We start from the raw sequence: 26,250 nt of genomic DNA on the forward strand, positions 1-26,250 counted from the left end.
TGTACAGTACCTCCTTTAGACCTGACCTGATTCACAGGTAGTGAATCTCATTCCAGGAAGCCAAATAAAGGACCTGCCTAAGTAACAACAATTTCTCCAAAATGGTGAACCTACATCTGCTGCCACACTGGGCTCATGGAGCTCCTTCTCCTGCCCACCCTGAACTCCTTCACAATATTGTTAGGGAGGTGCTGTCTTCTTCCTACAATACAAAAGTATAAAAGTACATTCATCACCCACCATGTCCCTCCCCAGTGGACTACAACAAAGATCATATCTAAGATCACAAGATAGCATTAGTGATTTTGAGCACACAACTTCTGCAACACTAACTTGTAAGCTTCTTAATATTTCAAAGTTTACTATGGAAAATGTGTGGCCATACTGATGACTGAGTTTTTGACAATGTATACTGAAAGGACGTAGTCAAAGATCATCCTATTTCAAAGTAACATTCATGAACCTGGCATCCATTCAGTGTACAATATTCTCCTAAGGATGTCAGTACAGCCAATAATGAAGGATTCCATGATGATTGAAGTCCTCAGTGTGGACAACCTTGAGAAATTACCACCTCTGTGAATTTAGTGAATTATCAATGCAAAAAATTACCATTACTTTATTTAGGTGACAAATTCCTTTAGTTCTATCAATTTGGAGCCAGGAGCAGATGGATGTCAGAGTGCTAGGCCAGCTGGGTCTGCATAGACACTTCCAGGCCAGCTAGGGCTACATGGGGAGATGTTGTCTCAAAACAAAACAATTGGAAAGGGTCTTTGCTGCTCTTGCAGAAGACCAGAGTTGTTTCCCAGGGCTGAGTCTGGCAGTGCATATGTTCCTTAACTCCAGATTCAGGTTTTCCCACTAACTCCTCAGCAAGCAAGGAGTACCTACTCCTTACATAAACACAGAGACACACAACTATACATACAAACTCAACTGAGTCCTAAGATTGTTTCTCCTAAAGAATATCTGTGGAACTGAATTTTTCTATGTTAAAATGCTGGAAAGAAGACACAAAAATCCTATGATCTGAGGTGGGAAAGCTGAAAATAAAAACTCCCAGAAATGTTAAATCACCCAAAACCAATGCTGACGACATCATGTCATTTACAGAAAATAGTTCTTCTCTTTTCACTCACCTTGCATGCAGTTAGTTATCAATATCTACATTGAATCAAATCTCTCATAACCTCCAGTTCCTACCGTGATAGATATGTGTTGATATAATCCACAAAAGCGCAGTCACCACAGAAGGCTACACAAGGTCTAAGCCTGTACAGACTTCTGACATTGAAACGTTTGACAGTTGCTGACTTGCTGGCTTCTGGGATAGGACTCAAGGATGTTGTGACCTGGACCAAAAGGACAGACGTGCTTAGACACAGATGCCAGGGCAGCAGGCTGCAGAACTGGGTGTAAGTTGGGGAAACAGGCTTCTAGATATCTCCCTCCCCCTGAAATTGTTCTCTCCAAGATCCACCCCATCAGGTCTACATCACTACCTTTGGGAAATCTAACAGAAGCCAATCAGCATCAGCCACATCAGGGTTATAAAGTGAAGAGATACCACTCCTGATTGAGATTCTGCTCTTCAAGGAGGATGAGGAACCCAGGATCCTGTGCCCTACTTCTCCTCCCGCTGGTTGTATTGGAACTGACTCAGTATTGTGAAGGTAGGTGTGTGGCCTTGGAAGTTATTGGCCTTTTGGGGAGAAGTAATAGCACCTGGAATCCTCATTTCTGCATCTTTTCCCTTGCCTAAGCAGAACCTCCCAGATCCCCTAGCTGGATAATCCCTTACCCCATCTTGTAATTCAGGTCAAGAGTCCCACCACCATCCCTGCTGCAGCCCTACCAACCTGTTCTAGGTCCAGGTTGAAGATCTGTGTCTCAGTGTGTACCACCCACAGGCTCACACTGGCTGCAGACCTTCACCACTGTGATTTGGGAGCCTGACACTAGGGAGTACCGGTACATCCAGGTCAGCTCTGTAGACTCTCTACAGTTTCAGGGATTCGACAGCAAAGCACCCAATGCAACTGTGAAACCTCGGGCTGCCTGGATGGAGCAGGAGCCACCTGAATATTGGGAGAAGGAGACAGCACAAGCCCTGCGCTTCTTACACTCCAACCAAGAAATTCTTATGGAAATGATGGATGAGAATAAACACAGCGAGAAGGGTGAGTCATCTCTGTACTAGGATAATGACCCTAAAATACCCTCATGGTTTGGCCCTATAAGCACCACTCTAAGACCCCAGATAATACATTTTACCACAGTAAAAGGGATCCCTGGAGATATCTGGCCAATGGATAAGAACCTCTGACCTGGTTAGAGGTTCAGCTTGAGACAAAACCATGAGAGGGAGAGAAGCTTCACAATGACAACAGGCTGAATGGGGGTGGGGCAGAATATCACACCCTGCAGGAAGTGTTTGGATGCAATGTGGCAAATGATGGGACCTTCCTGCGTGGACACTACCTGCTCGCATACTATGACTACGATTACATCATCCAGAATGAGGACCTGACCACTTGGACTGCAGAGGGAAAAGCAGCTGAAAAATTCTTAGTACCCTGGGATAAAGGCGTTGGAGAAACCTGGAGAACTTACCTGATAGGGGAGTGCACAGAAAGGCTTCTTAGATACCTGGACCTTGGAAAGGACACTTTGCTGCGCTCTGGTAAGAGAGGCCCTGGCCAACCCCTTCTGCTTTCTGAGATTGGAGCTCTTCTCCCTCAGGCTCCTCCTCAGCAGGGAGCAGCTGGAATGCTTACACTGTCTTGCATCAAAGGGGAAAGAGGGCTCCTCAGTGTCCTGACTCAACATGAGAGAGGGACTCTCCAGAGCATTCACCCTTCTCCCAGGAGAGTTCAGTGTGTCCATTAAGCAGCATTTCCCTCCCATCTGCATTGTGTATCATGGCTTCTCTCAGGCCTGTTCACTGTCCATGCATGAGGACATTGAATGTCTGACTCCAGGGTGCTCAGTCCCTCAGACCCCTTTCCCAGTAGAAGGGAGACCAAGAGTCTCCTGCTCTGTGTTGGCTCATATATTTTATATGTTTACTATAAAATATTGAAAGGAAGACATCATTTAGTTCCTCTGTTTAGGCTTCAGTGTGGAGTCCCCTCCCCATCAAACTCTCCCATATTTCCAGGGATGGTCACAGGATACTCAGTACACAGGAATAAAGCAAACTCACATGTTTTCCAATTGTTCCCCTCAGACCCCCCACAAACACGTGTGACCCACCAAGTAAGACCTGAAGGGAATGTTACCCTGAGGTGCTGGGCTGTTGGCTTCTACCCAGCTGACATCACCCTGACCTGGCAGAGGGATGGGAACAATCACACTCAGGACATGGAGATGCCAGACACCAGGCCTGCAGGGGATGGAACCTTCCAGAAATGGGCAGCAGTGGTAGTTCCTTCTGGAGAAGAGCTGAGATACACATGTCATGTGCACCATGCAGGGTTACCTGAGCCTCTCACTCTGAAATGGGGTAAGGAGTAGATGTGAACACACACCCTGCTGTAGGGAAAATTTGTAACCCAGAGCAGGATCAGGGTTGAGAGCTAGGGTCAGACTCCTCACTCTTCCTTCCTTTCCCTCATCAGAGCCTCCACAAACCATCTCCATCATAGCAATTCTTATTGGCCTGGTTCTTGGAACGTTGGTGGTGGGAACTGTGGTGATTTTTCTGGTGTGGAAGAAATAAAGGTAAGGAAGCAGCAGAGTCTGAGTTCTTGTCTCCATAGAGACTTCAAGTTAACATATAGATGTGCCCTGCATGACTCATTAGAGGAAAGCCATGTCCACAGGGAACTATGTGCTGACATTAACTCTATCATAATGCATGAAGGAAATAATAGAAACTACTGCCCTCTTGATGGAGGTCACACAGTCCTGATTCTGATTGGCCCCAGACAGAAAGATGTCACAGAGTAGGTGCCTGCTGAGAACAGACCTACAGAAGGCCAGTTATTCCTCTTCACCTGAACTCTTCCATCTTGTTTTCTTGTCTGTCCCTGGAGCTGCAGTCCCAGTTCTAGAACGTCCCATGGGGTTTGGCCAGGAGAATCCTCCCACTCCCACAACTTTGCTGCTTCCTCAGTCTCTCATGGGCTGTTTCTTCCCACAGGTGGGAAAGCTGCATCTGTACATTGGCTGCCAGGAACTAAGTGGGAGTTGGTTCTGAGACCTTGTGATGGGGAAGACAGGTGTCCATGTGGGTGCTCACAGGTCTTCTCTCTCAGCCCTATTGTTCTGAGCTCTAACAGGTCTTATTCTGTGCTGCCATAGGCATGGACACTGCTCAGAGGTCTGATGCATCTCTCCCAGTAGGATAGGAAGTTCTGGGAGGACATGTTCCTGAGCTGGGGTGACTTGCTACACTGCAGTTGCTTTCAGTATGGATTCTGCTTTGGTATCATGGCATAATTATCACCAATCAGAATTTGTTCTTCATTATATCTTTTTATACAGGGAGACACCTACCTTGTGGGACTTCAAAGCTTCTGACTCTCTTTCAATGGCTGGCATCTGTGCCCAGTTCTGTCTCCTGTCTGTATGACATGAGCAAGTGAGATCAGCCCATACCTAGCATGACTCCTCTCTGCACTGTCCTGTGTGCCTTCCCCAGGCATCTCTCCTGATCCAGGAGAGGCAGTGGGTGACCACTTTCAGAGACTGACCTTTAGTTTCCAAACACCTGTAAGTTCATTTTTCCTCTGTGAACATGAGGATTGGGGTAAATTTTTTCGTGAATACTTCCCCTTGGTTTACTTAGTGATTCACCCAATCAATGTAGGATGAGTAAATTATTAACCCTGACTTCACAGTTAAAAATCCATCTTTGGTCTTCTCCGCCCTTTTCTAGGTGCCTGACTTTTTACTCAACCTCATGCTTAAATCTATCCATTTCTCTCCTAATAAACTTGAACTTTACTTCATAGTGGATGTCCTGAAATTCTTTTCAGTCAAGAAACTCATCTCCTCCTGAATAGAGTTCTCTCAACAGAACTCCTAGGCTGATACACATGCAGCATTGACTTGTCTTAAATCAAACTTACATCAAACTGCCATTCTTCCTACTGTCCACCAAGGACTTCTGAAGCAATGATGGCCAGGTCACTTGGCTGCCACTGAGCTGCTGTTTTGGTTTGCATGTTACATTCAATCCTTCCACTTGAGTATATGAAGATCCACAGGGTTGTTTATTTTATTTTTATGTGTTTTTTATCTGCCTGTGTGCCTGTCTGTGTACCACTAGCTTGACTAGTGTCCATGGTTGTCAGAAGAGGGCCTCAGGTCCCCTGGAACAGGGGTGTTTTAGTCAGGGTTTCTATTCCTGCTCAAACATCATGACCACAAAGCAAGTGGGCAGGACAGCGTTTATTCAGCTTACATTTCCACATTGCTGGTCATCAGGAAAGGAAGTAAGGACTGGAACACAAGCAGGCCAGGAAGCAGGTGCTGATTCACAGGCCATGGAGGGACGTTACAGAATTGCTTCCCCTGGCCTGCTCAGCCTGCTTTCTTGTAGAACCCAAGAGGACAGCCTGGGATGGCACCACACACGGTGGACTTGCCCCCCCCCCTTGATTATTAGTTGAGTAAATGCCTTACAGCTGGATCTCATGGAGGCATTTACTCAAATGAGGCTCCTTTCTTTTGATAAAGATGGTGTTGTCAAGTTTACACAAAACTAGTCATTACAAGGGATTACAGACAGCTGTGGACTATCTATCATGGAGACAGTAAGAAGCAAAGACAGGTCCTCTGCTTCAACAGCCAGTGCTCTTAACTGCTAAACCCTCTCTATGCCCTCAAGCCCCACACAGTATTTAATGACTGCACCTGTGACAAAGATGTCTTACACTGGGTCAGAGGGAAAAGGCATTGGTTCACAGGAAGGAATCCACTGTGGCCTTAAAGTGTTTCTTTTGCCTTAAGAGACCTTCCTAACACCAAACGGAAGTGGAGTGACACTAAAGTGACATTCAGAGGACAAAATATCAATAAGCAGAACTGTGATGGTTTGCATATGCTTGGCCCCAGGAGTGGCACTATTAGAAGGTGTGGCCTCGTTGGAGGAAGTGTGTCACTCTGGGAGTGGGCTTGTAGACACTCCTCATAGCTGCCTGAGGATGCTTATTCTGTTCCTGCCTTCCTTCAGATGAAGATGTAGAATGCTCAGCTCCTCCTGCACCATGCATGCCTGGATGCTGTTATGCTCTTGTCTTGATAATGGACTGCACCTCTGAACCTGTAATCCAGCCCAAATTAAATGTTATTTATAAGACTTGCCTTGGTCATGGTGTCTCTTCACAGCAATAAAGCCCTAGGACAAGAACCTTCTTGTTAGAACACCTGATTCTTAAGCCAGAAATCTGTCTCAGTGATTAAGAACACTGACTATTTCTCCAGAGAACTGGATTCAATTTTCAGCATGCATTTGGTGGCCAACAACCTTCTGTGACTCCAGTTCCAGGGGATATAATGAACCCTTCATGTCCCCTCTGTCACTGAACACATTGTGTGCTAAGTCATACATGCAGGCAAATCACCCATATACCTTAAATGAAAAAGAATATTTTCCAAAAAAAATTACTGATTGTATGTATTGTTGTTCCAGTGTTTCATTTGTCCTTAATTTTTAAAGATTAATCATTTAATATATACTAATGTTTCTTATATGTGTATGTCTACATATTATGTGAGTCACTGGTACAACTGGAGGTCAAAAAAGAGTATCAAATCGATCTGCTTTGAGGCACCAGGTGGGAGCTGGGAATCAAATTCAAATCTTCTACACAATTAATAAATGCTCTGAACAACTGGGTCATTTCTCCAGGACCCTTGATTTTACCTCGTGCATGTGTGTGTGTGTGTGTGTGTGTGTGTGTGTGTGTGTGTGTGTGTATCTGTGTGTCTGTGTATATCTGCATGTGTCTCTATCTGTGTGTCTGTCTGTGTGTGTTCTGTGTTTCTCTCACTTTCTGTTTGTACTTAGAGGAGGGAGAAAAGGATGGAAGGGGAGAGAGTGAGAGAAAGAGAGAAAATCATACATGCAATAGGAGGAATGCTTGTGTGCAGGAGTGCAGTGCCCATTGATGCCAGAAGAGGGTAATGAAGGCCCTGGAGCTAACAAAATGGACAGTCGTGAACTGAGTTATATGGTGCTGGGAAAGAATCAGATCCTCTGGAAGAATAATTGCAATCGATCTCTTAACCACTGAGCCATCTGTCAAACACTAACTTTTAAATCTTGATCCAACTCTCCTTCAAAGAAAATTTACTAAACCCCAAGAAAGAAAAAAAAAAGTAAAATGGGGAACCTTTAAATCCTGGTCCCTGGATGAGCTAAGGCTAGAAGCCCCAGAGTTCTTGTAGGGATGGTAGGAGCTTTACCTGCTTCTGAGCACCAGACCCCTTTCACTAGCCACACCCCCCATGGATGTGTGGTCATCAGTCACTTGAGGACAATGCCCCAAGCCCTCCACATGTGGATGGGGAAAAGAACATGACCTGTGATCACATAGGTCCAAGAGAGAGCTCCAGGGTAATGAGGCACATAGAGCCCTGGAGAGCATAGTCAATGAGCTTCCTTTCTAAGACAATTCTCCCTGGTAAAGGTGTTTAATCCCAGGGCCACCCTGACAAGTAAAGTATGATTTTAAACATACAACAAGTGCTCACCAGGGAATGGCAGAAGTTTGTCCCAAGGCTCTCAAAAGGAAAAGCTAACTCCCAGGCAAATCATAGGCTGCAGAATTTTAGAGCATGACTTATCAAAGCAAGATAATCTGAGCTTCCAGCCAGGACTGAATTGGGATCAGTGAGGATTGAACTCAGACACACATCACTGGAAATGACGTCACAGAGTGTCCTGCTAACTTCACAGAAGTGTACAGCACCTAGTTTAGACCTGATTCACAGGTACTGAATCACATTACAGAAAGCTACACAGAGGACCTGCCTAAGTAACAGCTATTTCTCCAAAATGGTGAACCTGCATCTGCTGCCACAATGGACTCCTAGAGCTCCTCCTTCTGCCCACCCTGAACTTCTTCACAATATTGTTAGGGATGTGTTATCTTCCTTCTACAATACCAAAGGATAAAGTCATTTATCATTCACAATTTTCCTCCCCATTTGAACAACAAAGATCATATCTAAGATCCAGAGGTAGCATTTGTGATTTTGGGCAATTGACTTCTGCACCATCAACTTATAAATTTCTTTATGTTTCAAAACATTACTATGGAAATGTGTGGCCATACTGATGACTGAGTTTTTGACAATGTATACTAAAAGGACTTAGTCAAAGATCATCCTACTTCAAAGTAACATTCATGAACCTGGCATCCATTCAGTGTACAATATTCTCCTAAGGATGTCAGTACAGCCAATAATAAAGGATTCAATGAAGTTTGAAGTCCTCAGTGTGGACAACCTTGAGAAATTACCACCTGTGCCATTTAGTGAATTATCAATGCAAAAATTTACAATTAGTTTATTTAGGCGGCAAATTCCTTTAGTTCTATCAACTTGGAGGCAGGAGCAGATGGATGTCGGAGTGCTAGGCCAGCTGGGTCTGCATAGACACTTCCAGGCCAGCTAGGGCTCCCTGGGGAGATGCTGTCTAAAAACAAAACAATTGGGAAGGGTCTTGGCTGCTATTTCATAAGACCAGAGTTGATTTCCCAGCAGTGCATATGTTTCTAAACACCAGATCCAGGTTTTCCCACTAACTCCTCAGCAAGCAATGAGTACCTACTCCTTACATACACGCAGAGACACACAACTATACATACAAACTCAACTGAGTCCTAAGATTGTTTCTCCTAAAGAATATCTGTGGAACTGCATTTTTCTATGTTAAAATGCTGGAAAGAAGACACAAAAATCCTATGATCTGAGGTGGGGAAGCTGAAAATAAAAACTCCCAGAAATGTTAAATCACCCAAACCCAATGCTGACGACATCATGTCACTTACAGAAAATAGTTCTTCTCTTTTCGCTCACCTTACATGCAGTTACTTATCAATATCTGCATTGAATCAAATCTCTCATAACCTCCAGTTCCTACCGTGATAGATATGTGTTGATATAATCCACACAAGCACAGTCACCACAGAAGGCTACACAAAGTCTAAGCTTGTACAGGCATTCTGACATTGAAACGTTTGACAGTTGCTGACTTGCTGGATTCTGGGATAGGACTCAAAAATGTTGTGACCTGGACCAGAAGGACAGACTTGTTCTTAGACACAGATGCCAGGGCAGCAGGCTGCAGAACTGGGTGTAAGTTGGGGAAACAGGGTTCTAGAAATCTCCCTCCCCTGAAATTGTTCTCTCCAAGATCCACCCCATCAGGTCTACATCACTACCTTTGGGAAATCTAACAGAAGCCAATCAGCATCAGCCACATCAGGGTTTTAAAGTGAAGAGATACCACTCCCGATTGAGACTCTGCTCTTCAAGGAGGATGAGGAACCCAGGATCCTGTGCCCTACTTCTCCTCCCGCTGGTTGCATTGGAACTGACTCACTATTGTGAAGGTAGGTGTTTGGCCTTGGAGATTATTGACCTTTTGGGGAGAAATAATAGCACCTGGAATCCTCATTTCTGCATCTTTTCCCTTGCCTAAGCAGAACCTCCCAGATCTCCTAGCTGGATAATCCCTTACCCCATCTTGCAATTCAGGTCAAGAGTCCCACTACCATCCCTGCTGCAGCCCTACCAACCTGTTCTAGGTCCAAGTTGAAGATCTGTGTCTCAGTGTGTACCACCCACAGGCTCACACTGGCTGCAGACCTTCACCACTGTGATTTGGGAGCCTGACACTAGGAAGTACCGGTACATCCAGGTCAGCTCCGTAGACTCTATACAGTTTCAGGGATTCGACAGCAAAGCACCCAATGCAACTGTGAAACCTCGGGCTGCCTGGATGGAGCAGGAGCCACCTGAATACTGGGAGAAGGAGACAAGAAAAGCCTTGGGCATCTCACAGTCAGACCAACAAATACTTCGTTTCCTGATGATTGAGAATAAACACAGTAAGGAGGGTGAGTCATAACAGGGATTAGGTCATGACCCCTCAATGCCCTCAGGGTCTAGCCCAATAAAGTCTACTCTATGTTCCCAAGCCAGAGATTCTGACATAGTTGAAGAGAACTCAGGAGACTTTGGCCCTAAAGAAGTAGTGGCTGTGACCTGGTTAGGGGTTTAGTTTGGGAAAAACTCTGGGAGGGAAGAAGCCTCACAGTGACCACATCCTAAATGGGGGTGGGGCAGAATATCACTCCCTGCAGGAAGTGTTTGGCTGCAATGTGGGAAAGGATGGGACCTTCCTGCGTGGACACTACCTGCTCGCATACTATGGCCATGATTACATCATCCAGAATGAGGACCTGACCACTTGGAATGCAGTGGGCAACACAGCTCAAAAGTTTTTAAAGGTCTGGGACAAAGGCATTGGAGAAAGCTGGAGAACTTACCTGATAGGGGAGTGCACAGAAAGGCTTCTTAGATGCCTGGACCTTGGAAAGGATACTTTGCTGCGCTCTGGTAAGACAGGCCCTGGCCAACCCCTTCTGCTTTCTGAGATTGGAGCTCTTCTCCCTCAGGCTCCTCCTCAGCAGGGAGCAGCTGGAATGCTTACACTCTCTTGCATCAAAGGGGAAAGAGGGCTCCTCAGTGTCCTGACTCAACATGAGAGAGGGACTCTCCAGAGCATTCACCCTTCTCCCAGGAGAGTTCAGTGTGTCCATTAAGCAGCATTTCCCTCCCATCTGCATTGTGTATCATGGCTTCTCTCAGGCCTGTTCATTGTCCATGCATGAGGACATTGAATGTCTGACTCCAGGGTTGCTCAGTCCCTCAGACCCCTTTCCCAGTAGAAGGGAGACCAAGAGTCTCCTGCTCTGTGTTGGCTCATATATTTTATATGTTTACTATAAAATATTGAAAGGAAGACATCATTTAGTTCCTCTGTTTAGGCTTCAGTGTGGAGTCCCCTCCCCATCAAACTCTCCCATATTTCCAGGGATGGTCACAGGATACTCAGTACACAGGAATAAAGCAAACTCACATGTTTTCCAATTGTTCCCCTCAGACCCCCCACAAACACGTGTGACCCACCAAGTAAGACCTGAAGGGAATGTTACCCTGAGGTGCTGGGCTGTTGGCTTCTACCCAGCTGACATCACCCTGACCTGGCAGAGGGATGGGAACAATCACACTCAGGACATGGAGATGCCAGACACCAGGCCTGCAGGGGATGGAACCTTCCAGAAATGGGCAGCAGTGGTAGTTCCTTCTGGAGAAGAGCTGAGATACACATGTCATGTGCACCATGCAGGGTTACCTGAGCCTCTCACTCTGAAATGGGGTAAGGAGTAGATGTGAACACACACCCTGCTGTAGGGAAAATTTGTAACCCAGAGCAGGATCAGGGTTGAGAGCTAGGGTCAGACTCCTCACTCTTCCTTCCTTTCCCTCATCAGAGCCTCCACAAACCATCTCCATCATAGCAATTCTTATTGGCCTGGTTCTTGGAACGTTGGTGGTGGGAACTGTGGTGATTTTTCTGGTGTGGAAGAAATAAAGGTAAGGAAGCAGCAGAGTCTGAGTTCTTGTCTCCATAGAGACTTCAAGTTAACATATAGATGTGCCCTGCATGACTCATTAGAGGAAAGCCATGTCCACAGGGAACTATGTGCTGACATTAACTCTATCATAATGCATGAAGGAAATAATAGAAACTTCTACTGCCCTTTTGATGGAGGTCACACAGTCCTGATTCTGATTGGCCCCAGACAGAAAGATGTCACAGAGTAGGTACCTGCTGAGAACAGACCTACAGAAGGCCAGTTATTCCTCTTCACCTGCAATCTTCCATCTTGTTTTCTTGTCTGTCCCTGGAGCTGCAGTCCCAGTTCTAGAACCTTCCCTGGGGTTTGACCAGGAGAATCCTCCCACTCCCACAACTTTACTGCTTCCTCAGTCTCTCGTGGACTGTGTTCTTCCCACAGGTGGGAAAGCTGTATCTGTACATTGGCTGCCAGGAACTAAGTGGGAGTTGGTTCTGAGACCTTATGATGGGGAAGACATGTGTCCATGTGGGTGCTCACACGTCTTCTCTCTCAACCCATTGTTCTGAGCTCATAACAGGTCTTATTCTGTGCTGTCATAGGCATGGACACTGCTCAAAGGTCTGATGCATCTCTCCCAGTAGGATAGGAAGTTCTGGGAGGACATGTTCCTGAGCTGGGGTGACTTGCTACACTGCAGTTGCTTTTAGTATGGATTCTGCTTTGGTATCATGGCATAACTATCACCAATCAGAATTTGTTCTTCATTATATCTTTTTATACAGGGAGGCACCTACCTTGTGGGACTTCAAAGCTTCTGACTTCTCTTTCAATGGCTGGCATCTCTGCCCATTGTCCAGTACAACATGAGGAAGTGAGATCAGCCCACACCTACCATGACTTCTCTCTACACTGTTCTGTGTGCCTTCCCCAGGCATCTCTCCTGATCCAGGAGAAGCAGTGGGTGTCCACTTTCAGAGACTGACCTTTAGTTTCCAAACACCTGTAAGTTCATTCTTCCTCTGTGAACATGAGGTTTTAGGTATATTTTTTAGTGAATACTTACCCTTGGTTTACTTAATGATTAACCCAATCAATGTAGGATGAATAAATTATTAACCCTGACTTCACAGTTAAAATCCATCTTTGGTCTTCTCCACCCTTTTCTAGGTGCCTGACCATCTAGTCAACCTCATGCTTAAATCTATCCATTTCTCTCCTAATAAACTTGAAATTTACTTGATACTGGATGTCCTGAAAGTCTTTTCATTTTTAGTCAACAAATTCATCTTCACTTGAACAGAGTTCTCTGAACAGAACTCCTAGGCTGATACACATGCAGCATTGAGTTGTCTTAAATCAATCTTACATCAAACTGCCATTCTTCCTGCTGGCCACCAAGGACTTCTGAATCAATGATGTCCAGGTCACTCGGTTGGCACTGAGCTGCTGTTTTGCTTTGCATGTTACATTCAATACTTTCCCTTGAGTATATGAAGATCCAGAGTGGTTTGTTTTATTCTTGTGTGTTTTTTACCTTCCCATGTGCTTGTTTACCAGTTGCATGCTTGGTGCTCATGGGTTTCAAAAGTGGGCCTCAAGACCCCTAGAACTGGAGTTACAGACGCTTAGGACTATCTATCATGGAATCAGTAAGAAGCAAAAACAGGTTTCCTGCTTTCGCAGCCAGTGCTCCTAACTGCTAAACCCCTTCTATGCCTTCAAGCCCCACCCAGTATTTAATGACTGCACCTGTGACAAAGATGTCTTGCAGCCCTCCATTTTTTACACTGGGTGAGATGGAAATGGCATTGATTCACAGGAAGGAATCCACTGGGGCCTAATGTCTTTTTGCCTTAAGAGAACTTTTAATGCCAAAGTGTAGGGAAGTGACTCTAAAGTGACACCCAGAGGACAAAATCTCAATAAGCAGAACCTTCTGGTAAGAACACATGATTCTTGCACCAGAAATCTGTCTCAGTGGCTAAGAACACTGACTTCTTCTTTATAAGAATGGGTTGAAATCCAAGCATGCACTTGGTGGCCAACAACCTTCTGGGGCTCCAGTTACAGGGGATCCAATGACCTCTTCTGGTCTTCTATGTCACTGAACACGCATGGTTCAAAGACATACATGCAGGCAAAACACCCACATACCTAAAATGAAAAAAATGTTTTTCAAAAATTTGCTGATTTTTACATGGTGTTTTCTAGTGTCTTAATTCCTCCTTAATTTTTTAAGATTTAGAATTTAATGTATATTAGTGTTTCACATGCATATATGTCTACATATCATGTGAGTCACTGGTGCACCAAGAGGTCAGAAGTGATTATCAAATCAATCCTCTTTGAGCCACCTGGTTGATGCTTGGAATCAAACTCACATCTTGTACACAGTTAACAAGTACTCTTAAAAATTGGGCCATTTTTCCGGGCCCCTTGATTTTACTGTGTTTGTGTGTGTGTTATATGTTATGTGTTTCTCTCATCTTCTGTGTTTATTAAAAAGAGGGAGGGAAGGAGAGAGAGAGGTATTTACACTTGCGTTAGGGTACATGAGTACAGTGCCCATTGATATCAAAAGAGGGAATTGAAGGCCCTCAAGCTACCATTATGGACAGTTGTGAACTGCCTTATATGGGTTCTGGGCAACAAACTCAGGTCTTCTGGAAGTACAATCACAGTGGACCTCTTAACCACTGAGCCATCTATCCAGCCATCTTTTAATCTTGATCCAATTCTTCTTAAAAATAAATTACTAAAACTTGAGAAAGAAAAACCTGACAGCTAAGTCTGTAAAGATATACAGAAAGAAGCTGTGAAAAACAAAACAGGGTCAGCGATGTCCCTAAGTATTGCTTAGCCCAAAGTGCCAGGCAGACCAAGGCACTTTGGTCTTAAAGTGTGAAGGAAAGAGGAAGTAGGTGAAGTTAAGGATACATTATTCTTTCTGAAAGATGGTCAAACCAAACATTCCCATAGCAGCTCACTGGGACTGTCCATGAGATATTTTTTGATGTAGTTTTCAATGTATGAAGATCCAGACAAAGCAGATTATGGTTAAACACACAATAGTATGGGCCTCTTGATTGCAAGACATCCTTACGTCTTTGAACCATAACCAAAGCTTCATTTCTTTTAATTTAAATGTAAATGTATGTTATACCTGCACATAGGTCTGTGTACCTAATGTATGCCTAGTGTTCTTGGAGGCCAGAAGAGGTTGCCTGATTCCTTGGAACTGAAGTTACAGGTGATTGTGAGCCACCATGTGTATGATGTGAATTGAACCCTGGACCTCTGGAAGATCAGCCAGTACTTTAACCACTGAGTCATCTCTCCAGCTCCCTCAACTTCTTTTTCTTAATTGGTTATTTTATTTATTCACATTTCAAATGTTGTCCTCCTTCCCTGTTCCCCCTCCACAAACCCCCATCCCTTCCCTCCTCCCACAGCCTCTATGACGGTGCTCCCCTACCCACCTACCCACCAGCATCCCCCTATGCTGGGGCATTGAGCCTCCACAGGACCAAGTCCCTCCCTTTCCATTGATGTCAGATAAGGCCATCCTCTGCTACAAATGCAGCTGGAGCCATGGCTCCCTCCATGTGTAGTCTTTGGTTGATGGTTTATTCCCTGGGCAGGGGGTGGGGGTTAGGTGAAATTGTTGTTCTTCCTATGGGGTTTCAATCCACTTCACCTCCTTCAGTCTCTGCTCCATTCTTTGTCTCTGAATTTCCTTTAGACAGGAACCATTTTGGGTTAAAATTTTTGAGATGGGGGCCATGCCTATCCACTGGGTATGGTCTGTACAGGTTCTGTCCCCATTGTTGGGCATTTTGGCTAATGTCACTCCTGTTGGGTCCTGGGGAACTCTTGCTTCCCTGGTATCTGGAATTTTCTAGTGGCTACCCCCAGTTTCCCACCCCCACTACTACACACCTCCATTCAATTTTCAGACCCTCTGTACTCCTCCCATATCTGACCCTGTTCCCCCAACCCCTTTTCCTTCCTCTCCTCTCTCCCTCTCAGGACTCTCCCTCCCTCTACCTCCCAATGGTTATTTTGTTCCCTGTTTTAAGTAGGACTGAAGCATCCACACTTTGGTCTTCCTTCTTCTTGAGCATCATATGACCTGTGAGTATTGTGGGTTTTCCAACCTTTTGGGCTAATATCCACTTATCAGTGAGTACATACCATGGGTGTTCTTTTTGACTGGGCTACCTCACTCAGGATGTTTTTAATCTCATCCATTTGCTTCAAATTTCATAAAATCATTGTTTTTAACAGCTGAGTGGTATTCCATTGTGTAAACGTATCCATTCCTCCAATAAAGGACATCTTTCTTAAGTCTCCTGTGAGCAGTTTTATTTACTCCTGTAAACTGGGCATCTATTGTGAAAACTTTCTCCTGGTGGGGGCTGAGCAATGTCTACTATCCTTGTCCTTATACAATCTCAATGACAAGCCAACAATTGGATCTCTGAGGTTGCAGAGCTTGTATGAGAGCTTCCTTTCCCCATAGCTGTGTAGATGGAATTCCCATCCTCCAGTCTTCCCCAGCTTATGTACTGTAGCCCCTCCCTCCTCCACTCAAAAGGGAGTGCTTTCTTAGAGAAAATTGCTGCACAACACTGACTTAATCAGGCTCAGTCTAGCTGCCCTCTCAGAGGCCCAACAAGCAGCTGACCGAGACAGATGCAGATACATACACCCAACCAACTGACAGAAACCAGTGACTCCTGTGGCTGAACTAGGGAAAGGCTGGAAGTTGAGGAGAGCCACCCCATAGGAAGACCAGCAGCCTCAACTAACCCGGAGCCCTGAGATCTCTCATACTGAGCCACCAGCCAGGCAGCATACTTATAAAGCAGAGGACTGCCTTGTCTGGGGTGTGAGGGTGTGAGGACATCTTTGAGTCAGGGTGGGGGGAAGAATGGGATGAGGAACTGTGAAGGGCAGAATGGGAGGGGGATAATGACTGGGCTGAAAAAAAATTAAAAAGATTAAAGATAATAATAATTAGGGGGAAAAAAACCATAAGACTCTGCCTGAAAAAGCCAAAACAAGGGCCTAGGAAGATGGTTCAGTGGAGAAGCATTCACTGACCAAGCATAAGGATGGTAGTTTAGATCTGCAGAGCCCATATAAAAGCCAGTGGGCACAGTTGGATCCCCAACAGCAATCATAGTTCTCTGGGAGTGGAGGTGGGGAAAATCCTATAGCAAACTGGTTGGGGAGATAGTGAGCTCTGTGTTCAACTAGAGACTATGTCTCAGTAAATAAATTGTGACTGAGGAAGAACACTCAGTGTCAACTCTGCACATTACCCACACACACACATTTGAACGCACACCCATGTACATGCACAGAACACACAGGCATACATACAGGAAAAAAAAATGAAACCAAAAACGATAATGTGACTTAGGTTTTTATTTGATGGGAAGGTACATCCCATTAATCCAAGACCATCTCTTCTGAAGAAAATAAAAGTAATCCTTGGGCTGGTGATCAGGTGGATACAGGTACTTGTTGACAAGCCTAGGGATCTGAGTCCATCTGATGGTGGACAGAGATAAGGTTCCCCAAGTTGTCCTCAGACCTCCATGGCGATGCTCTACTGCACTTACTAGATTAGCCCAGGAGTGCTCGGCATATGAGGACTTCATGCCACAACTGCCACAGAGGAGAAGGGGGCTCATCCACTCAATGATATTTATTGAGCATTGTCTACATGGCAAACCATTTTTTATAGCAGGATACACCAAAGGTCTAAAAGGCCAGTATTGCTAGCAATGTCCTAGTGGAAGAGAGAAGGCACTCGAGCAAAGTGAGTGTTCCTACCGGACATATGAAATGCTGGGTGATACAAAATATGGATGTGGGACCAGGAATGACTCGTTTACTGGGATGCTCGGCACAGGCCTCACTGGGAAGGTGGACTGTGAAGAAAGATCTGAAGGAGGTGGGGGAATCGGTCAGGTGTCTGCAGGAAGTTGTGGTTGTGCTGTTATTTGTGGTTGTTGCCATGTTGTTAATAAGCAAGAGGATCTACACCCCAGGACACCATCCTATGTTCTCTGGCTCCAAGCCTATATTGAGTGGTTTTGCGGAAAGATGTGAGGTACAGCCAGGTCTGGACATTTTGAGTGAGGTGGTAGGGGAAAGTGTAGGGCACAGTCTACTCCTCCAGGCTGGACATGACAGCCACTTCTCCTGGCAAGTGAGCACAGAAGGGACTGAGTTCGCCACAGTTTGAGGATGGGCCTTACAGTACTTATCAGTGCATTACTATGGAATCAAAGGTGAGTATCCACAATCATCTGATAACAGTATTAAATTATTTCACCTACAAATTTGGGTAAGGCAGGCTGTTTCTTTAATATGATTCAACAGGAATAATAGGCAATGTGGCTGGCCAGAGATTCCCTTCTCCCCAGGAAATCTGGCTGCTTATGTAATTTTTGGGGAAGTCCTTTGTAAATCTTGACAGTTTCAAGGGCTTCCAGAGGCCTCTCCAGAAGGAAATGTTCCATACAAAACTCTACTCCATCTGGATTTCATTCTCTTTATGCATCTTGTGTGATGCTGCCTTGGGTGTGAGTGACAGATGTGCAACTTCCCTGCTCTGCTTATGGCTAAGCACTGTGATGCCACAATGTTAGTAATTGTTCTCCAGATCCTAACCACTTAAGAGTCTCTGGAGTACTCCACTACTGCGAAGAGAAACAGTCCCTCCAGGACTGGGGGAGGCTGACAGCAGCAGGAATCTGAGCACGGACACAAACATCTATAAGGCAGTTTTACAGGCGTACCATGTCCATTTAGCAAAACAGCAGCAGCACTGGCCTCTCTACTGGGACCTATGACAGTCAGACTTTTCCACTGGCTTACTGGCTCACAGTGCCTGATGTGAGTTTTCCACTGTAGAGCAGACCTTACGTCAAATTCGAACGTAGTTGGTTGCACCACAATAAACCACTATTGCAGCAATGGAGCACACCTTCCCTGGTATGTTGGTACTGGAGCAGTGTCCATACATACCCAAGGAGGAATGGTGATGGCAATTCTCTCCCAGCCTGCATGTTTGGGTTCAAATTCAGGGTCTTGTGCGCCTAAGAAAAACATTCTGAATACTGCTACTGGGGCCTACTTCCAGATTATAATATATGTAATATGTTATCAATGTTATATATTGAATATATTTTTGAATGTGAATATGTTAGAATTCTCTTCCTTGGAACAAAGCCTGATAGAAGATATGGAAGATGGCTCTTACTTTAGTATAATGTAAATCTCAAGTGCTGCTGTCTCTCTAGAACCACTCCTCAGGATTGGTGTCTCAGCTTTGTCTTACTGTAGAGTGAAAAATTGTAATTTTTCACATATATGCATGTATGTGTACTGTGGTGGTTTGAGTAGGAACGACTCCCATAGACTTGTGTTTGAATGCTTGGCCCATACTAGCACATACTAGCCCATACTCATAGTAGCACTATTAGGAGGTGTTGAAGTAGGTGTGGCCTTGTTGGAGGAAGTGTTTTCACTAAGGGGCTGGGCTTTGACATCTTAGATGCTCAAGCTAGGTCTAGTGTGATACTCACTTCCTGTTGCCTGCCCAGCAGGATATAGAACTCTTAGCTCCATCTCCAGCACCCTATCTGCCTGGATGCCTCCATGCTTTCCATCATGATGACAATGAAACTAAACCTCCAAAACTGTAAGCCAGTCCCAGTTAAATATTTTCCTTTGTAAGAGTTGCTATGATCATGGCGTCTCTTCACTGCAGTAAAACCCTAAGACAATATTGACAATAACTTTATTTGAATAATTATACAGATTCGCACACAAAGTTGGCCACACAGCCAGAAAAATAATTTCTCCTCACTTGAAGGTAGGATTCATGAACCCTGTCTAAACAAATATTAATATATTTTTTACTGTGGCATCAAAGATGAGTATCCACAATTATCTGATAACAGCATTAAAATGTTTCACCTACAAATTTGTGTAAGGCAGGCTGTTTATTTCATATGATTCAATGGGAATAAAAGGTTCTTCTACTAAAACAGAAAAAGACTTACAAATCTTTAGAGTTCAAAAAGTTTCTTAAGATAAAAATCGTGGAATATGCTATAGACCACTGGTTCTCAACCTTCCTAATAGTTGTGACTTTTTAAAATACAGTTCTTCATGTCATAGTGACCCCAACCATAAAATTATTTCATTGCTTCTTCACAATTATAATTTTAGTAGTTACCAACTGTAATATAAATATTGTATTGCAAGATATGGAATTCTACTGTGCAACCACTATAAAGGGGTCACTTGCCCCCCCCAAGAGACTGTGCCCCACCAGTTAAGAACCACTAGTGTAGACACTGTTCAAAGTAAACCAAGTTTTAGACTTCTAGAGACAGCAGCTGATAAGACAGCAGCATGCTTGTCAGAGGACTAACCTTAAGTCTTAAAGTTTTATGCTGTGGGTAAAAGGACATTAGACGCCATTATACACCATGGAGGTTGGGGGGTTGGGTGGGGATAAAAGAACCTTGCTAGTAGCCCAAGCTGGCTTCACAGCAATCCTCCTGCTTCAGCACCTTGATTGCTGGGATTACAGATACACACTACCATTTGCTAAGAAAACTTTTGTGAACTGATGACAGTTGCCGTAGCAACATTATTCTGTCTTGTCTCCTTTTAATCACCTAGCTTGTGACAGTAGAACAGCTCTTGGGAAATCTAAGAGGAAAATCCTGAGCTTGAGGCTAGCCTGGGCTACAAAATGAGACCCAGTTTCAAAGGCCAGAGATACCCCAACTTGAAGCAGCCACACCCTGACCAGCAACAATCAACATCAAAGCAATCCTACTAGAAATATTACAACTCACTAAATCCTTGGGTAATTAGAAATTTTAGCAACATGTTCAACCTGTGAAGTGTATATGCTGTAACAGGAAGAAATAGGTAAGGAATATAACTCATCAGATTACGAATTATGCCTAGGAGGTAGTTATTGACATCAGAGGACGAGTTACTGGAATACTTCTTTATTTGAGGGAGGGAGTTTTGAGCAAAACAAAACAACTTTTTTTTCAAACATTAAATTTTATTAGCTCTTTTTAAAAAAAGATGTATTTATCATGTAGTGTTCTGACTGCACACCAGAAGAGAGCACCAAGATCTCATTACAGATGGTTGTGAACCACCATATGGTTGCTGGTAAATGAACTCAGGACCTCTGGAAGCTCAGTGTGTTCAACCTCTGGGCCATCTCTCCAGCCCAAACAACTTTACTTTTTAAATGATTGTTCTGGATACATCCTAAGAGAATTGAGACTGCAGGAAAGTCCACTAGGACAGAAATGTCAGTCCCTCCTCCCAGCAATAACAGTGGAGATCCACTGTGGACCTGGTCTGCAGATGGACCTAGAGCTCTTCCCAGTGAGCTATACCAAAGCATGAGGAAGAACTGTACAGGAAAATAACAGGGATGCCACCAGCAAGACAGGAAGACTGCCAATGGCATACGTGAGGAAATGATGTGGCAGACAACGTAGGACATACTGACCTGAAATGTCCACTAATATTTTGCTTAAGTGGGAGGCTGGCAGAGGGACACTTAGGAAAAATGTCAGTGCTGGAGAAATGGATCTGGGTGGGACACATATGAATGGTATTAGACCTGAGAAGTGATAAGGGCACCAAGGAAGTAATGGCTACAGAAGATACAGAGAACAAGGACAGAGCTCTGTGCTCTGGTGCCAGCAGTGGGATCAGAGCCCACACCAGAGCAGACTGCCTCATTCCAGTGCCATCACCAGGATGTCACCGCAACCTGCTTAAAGTCAGGTGTCAAGTGAAGAGCCCATGTTTGTGAGAAAATTGGTCTGGATCCTGCTGGTCTCCTGATGATTCCTACAGCAACAAGGACATAGAGGGGGACTTCCAGGGCCCAAAAGTGCCTCCTTTAAAGACTTCAACAGGCACTGTGGAATTCAAGTGCCTAACAGCTAGGACTAGATTTGGAGAGAGACCTGTGTTCTTTTAACAGCTCACAAGCATCCTGGTACTCAGACATATTGGGAAGGGGGCAGGGGGATCCAGTGAGACCAACAATCAAAAATAATGAGAAAAATCTAAAGTTACACTTTTATTCATCACCATGGCAGGAAGTGACAGCTTATTGGCCAGAATGATGAGAAAGCCTGCATTTGGACATGTTTGGATAATACAATCTATCACTAAAGACCGCTGCTACACAGCAATTATGTGGTCATGTTTATACATTAGATATATTTCTTTCAGATGGATTAAGTGCTGGAAAAACTGACACGTGGGTGGTCAATTAGGATAGGAGAAGCAAGCCATTGGTAAACAGGACAGGGTAGCACCGTACACAATGCACACACCTTGAAGTACTTTCTTGGCCAAAATAGAGAAAGTTGTCAAGGATGAATTAATATGTGTCCAAAGACCACTGAGATTACCATGAAGAACATCAAGGGATCAATGCTGAAAACCTAGGACTGATGTCTGTTTGGACACTAACCAAATACATCCCATCGCTGCTTTCTCCCCACAGCCATTTCACTGACTCCTGCTACAGATCTCACCTTGCTTCTCCTCTTCTCTGCAGAGGAGTTGAAACACACCCTGCCATATACTTATAAAATCAAAGAGCTTTGCACCCTAGAATGATATACCAGAAACTAAGTCTTACAACCTCTCAGCAATTAGAGATTCAACCTCGAGAAACTGCGGTGGTTGGAGAAGACACCAGCGTGGCAAGGTGACCTGGCTCACCAATTTGAGGGCTTGAAAGCAACATTAACTATGAGGAAATCATTACAATGGTTTACATTACCATTAGGCACACCCCTGCCCAAGGTTTAGGAAAAGCTGAAAAAGCATTTCAGAAACCCCTTCAGTTGGAGGATGTCTAGTTCAAACTCCAACATGGTTCTTCGCAGAAGTAAAAGCTTGTTTAGACAAAGATCAAGGAACAGAACAATTTTAAAAGGCATAAACCTTACAAGAAATCTTGAAAGAAAGCCAATGTCCAGCTCATGAAAGTGAAACCTTGTCGCGCGCCCCACTTCCCGCCGGTAGGAACAGGCGTGCAACAACAAGATTCTTCTGCGGACAACCTTTATTGTACAGCACTCTGAGCAGGGGACTTCCTGAGTAGGAAACTTCTCTCTGAGCAGGGGACTCCCTACCGGGATCTTCTGTATAGGCGATCTCTCACGTGCGATCTCCCCGCGATCCCTCCACGTGGGGTCTCTCTGCCATCTCTCCACTATCTCCCCCATGGGAGAGAAATGCACTGCTTATAAATGCCTAAGAGACTTGTGTTGCTACCTGATTGGTGCATCCTCCAGTAGCTCAATCACAGCCCAATCACGAGATTGGGCTGTGACTTATGTGGTTGCCAAGCAACACGAGGGGAAAGGTTTTTGTAGGCTGAATAATGGGCAGGAAGCTGGCGCCATCTATTGGCGCCAACGGCTTCCTACAAAACCTAATCAGTCAAGGCTGGCAGCACTTTAAGATGTCCACATTGCCACCAAGTTTCAGATGTAAAGACACACATTCAAACTCAGGGGGAAAACATTTCTATGAAATGAAGCCCTTCACTGAAAAACAACTCCATACAGTATGACAGACACACTGTAATTTTTTATTTTGGAATTTCCCTGGCAATGCACAGAGCTTGACAAAACACTATTGCTATCCTGATGTCAAGAAAAACGGAATAACTGAGATGACCCGAACCCTAACCTTTCAGAGAGCTGCCCAAGGAGACTCAGCTTTCCAGAGACTGGATGTGAGCATCATGGAAGGGCCCAAGGTGTAGCAGAGAACAGAGCACTACACTGAGTAAGTCAGGAGTAATAGTTATTTATGAACTGCTACAGTAAGTACAGAACTCTGGGAGCCCCAGACACAATGTTAAGTCAAACCTTTTCCTCTATACACTTCCGAGGGCACTCAAAAGAAAAATAGGAACTGGGCAGATGACCAGAAAAATGCTCAAGACACAAGAAAGGGGCGGGGACAAGTCCTCAGCAGAAGATACACAATGGGAGATCTTTAACAGACAGTAGCAAAAGACGAGTTTCAAGCAACCTTATGTTAGAAATGAGGTGTTTATTAACTATAACAACTGCTGCAGTTTATAACCACTAATGGGCAAATATGATAAAATGAAATAGAAGAAAATTTAATAATTATCAAATTTACTCTTAAAATCATTGGCTGGGAGCCTGATAAAGCTGTCTCCTAAGAGGCTCTGCCAGATTATGACAAATACAGAGGCAGACGCTCACAGCCAACCATTGAACTGAAAATGGGGTCCCCAGTGGAGGAGTAAGAGAAAGGATTGAAGGAGCTGAAGGGGTTTGCAACCCTGTAACAACAACAATACCAACCAACCAGAGCTCCCAGGAACTAAACCACTATCCAAAGAGTACACATAAACTGACCCATATATACAGCTCCAGCTGCATATATAGCAGAGGATGGCATTGTTGGGCATCAATAAGAGGAGAAGCCCTTGGTCCTGCCAATGCTCAATGCCCCAGTGTAGGAGAATGTCAGGGCGGGGAGGCAGGAGGGGGTTGGTTGGTCAGTGGCAAAGCACCCACATAGAAGCAGGGGAAGTGGGGGTGAGATAGGGGGTTTATGGAGGGGAAACCGGGAAAGGGTTTGAAATGTAGATAAAATATATCCAATAAAAAGAAAATCATTGGCTGTCAGTGGTTAAGAACACTGACTGCTCTTCCAGAGGTCCTGAGTTAGTTCAATTTCCAGCAACCACATGGTGGCTCACAACCATCTGTGATGGGATCTGACACCCTCTTCTGTTGTTTCTAAAGATAGCTAGTATACAAATATACATAAAGTAAATACATATTTTTAAAAATTTAAAAAAATAATTGGCTACCATGAAAGCAGAGCAAAATCAACAAAACAAAAAACACTAGACAATTTTTTTGAAGTCAATTTGTTGTATGACATTTGTGGTCCTAAATCTTAAACTCAGATACTGCCTGTTTTCTGACATTAAAGTGGATTTTAGATTCTTCAGTATGAGGGGTTAGACATGCATCTTAGTTGTAGTAGCCAACACCTGTAATTCTAGCACTCTGAGGTAAAGCAGAGGACCGAAGTTCCTAGTGAGCTCAAGTTCAGCCTAGACTACTACACAAAATGATACCTCAAAGAAGCGAAAACTGCTCCCTGTTTGTGAAAAACTAAAACCAAAGGAGCCACCTCCTCCGGAGGGCACACATTCAAACACACACTAATATGACACGTGCCAACTGCTGCAGAAGCAGGAGTGTTTAATGGCTTCCTCAGAGATTAAAGCCATGCATCCTGAAAACTTCCCAAGACAAGAGGTTTGCAGAGATGGAACCAACAGGAAGTTCTAGGGAGAAGGGAAGTACTTTAGGGAAGCACTTAAGACACAAAGTTTAAACAATTCTTGACAGCTTCAGGAAATCCACAATCTCTTCCTCCAAGGGTACTTTAAACAGTAGACACTGCTGAAAGCCCCTCTCAGACTCTCGGACAAGCCCAGCAGAAGCAGATGCTGACAGGAAGAAGTAAGAACAAGCTGCCTGGAAGACTCGAACACTTAAGGGAAAAACACCCAACCTGTGGATCAGTGCAGTGCGCTCCAAGGTTTCCAACGGCGCTGGGATGAACTCTGATGACACAGTGTCTTTGAGCCATTTCTGCTCCTGTAAGTAACTTCTCACCCATATTCCTCTAGATAACCCCAGGAAAACTCACACTTCACCACATCAAACCCCAGCGAAACCCACGCTTCACCACATCAGACCCTACAAAAGGTCTGTCTCACAACAGAGGGACAAGCTACCTCTGCAACTGAAGTATGACTCTGCATCCCAGCATTAACTCCTCCTGAGTCCACTACATGTGTACCATCAGACATTCCCTCCATATCAGCTCACTCCCTTCCACAGAAATCTTCATCAGCGCAGATTTATGACACTTCCAAAAACAAGACGTTGTGAGCATTTTGTCTAGGCTCTGCCCCATGGTTACCGGGCAATAGCCAGGTGCACCTGACTCACTATAACAGGGGCTGCTTGAACCCTCCGCACTCTCTTGCCTTCCTGCTCTAGATCTGTCCTCCCCCCCCCCCCAATGTGCTCACTGCCGGCCTCAACAAGTTTCTACTCAACTCTCTTTGTCTCTAGACCCTCTCAACTCCCCTCCCCAAGCCCTGAATACTCTGGTCCCTGGGGAGAAAGGGATTTCCCAGCATGATGCCGAGGAGCCACCCCTCCCCCCACACCTGACTACACATCCACCAAACATATTCCTTCTCTCCTTATCTTTTTAAAAAGCACAACAAGGAGGCCATAGTGCAAGCCTGGAGTCCATCCACAAGCTCCATCTGCTCTCCTGGGGAAACAAGCTAAGGTCTTCCAAGAGAAAAAGGCTTTGGTTCCTATCCAGCGTCTACTGAGCACTGGATTTGGTTGGCCCAGCATCCTAGATACCAGAGGACAGATGTGTAAGCCACAAAGCACTGAACCAGACCGGTTTTCCACACTACAGCTCCAGTCTGGAAATGCATTTCATGAATGTCAGCTGTGGTAGC

At 44.7% G+C, this 26,250-nt stretch overlaps 3 protein-coding genes across 3 annotated transcripts in view; all 3 read left to right on the plus strand.

The window, feature by feature from the left end:
- Positions 1 to 26,250, plus strand: part of LOC308437046 (small ribosomal subunit protein uS5-like) — a gene marked incomplete at both ends in the record, with an annotated part of 62,752 nt that overhangs the window by 13,970 nt on the left and 22,532 nt on the right. The window lies entirely within an intron of this gene.
- LOC308436677 (H-2 class I histocompatibility antigen, Q10 alpha chain-like) lies at positions 1,604 to 3,724 on the plus strand (the record flags this gene model as incomplete). Its single annotated transcript, XM_080937683.1, has 5 exons — positions 1,604 to 1,676; positions 1,914 to 2,183; positions 2,414 to 2,686; positions 3,233 to 3,508; positions 3,624 to 3,724. The coding sequence occupies 5 exons, from the start codon at positions 1,604 to 1,606 to the stop codon at positions 3,722 to 3,724; spliced, it is 993 nt and encodes a 330-aa protein (XP_080793809.1).
- Positions 9,500 to 11,620, plus strand: LOC308436678 (H-2 class I histocompatibility antigen, Q10 alpha chain-like; the record flags this gene model as incomplete). Its single annotated transcript, XM_080937684.1, has 5 exons — positions 9,500 to 9,572; positions 9,810 to 10,079; positions 10,309 to 10,581; positions 11,129 to 11,404; positions 11,520 to 11,620. 5 exons carry the CDS (start codon positions 9,500 to 9,502, stop codon positions 11,618 to 11,620), a joined length of 993 nt encoding a protein of 330 aa, XP_080793810.1.

This window comes from Micromys minutus (genome assembly GCF_963924665.1).
Source record: "Micromys minutus genome assembly, chromosome: 25".
Taxonomy (NCBI): Eukaryota; Metazoa; Chordata; class Mammalia; order Rodentia; family Muridae; genus Micromys; species Micromys minutus.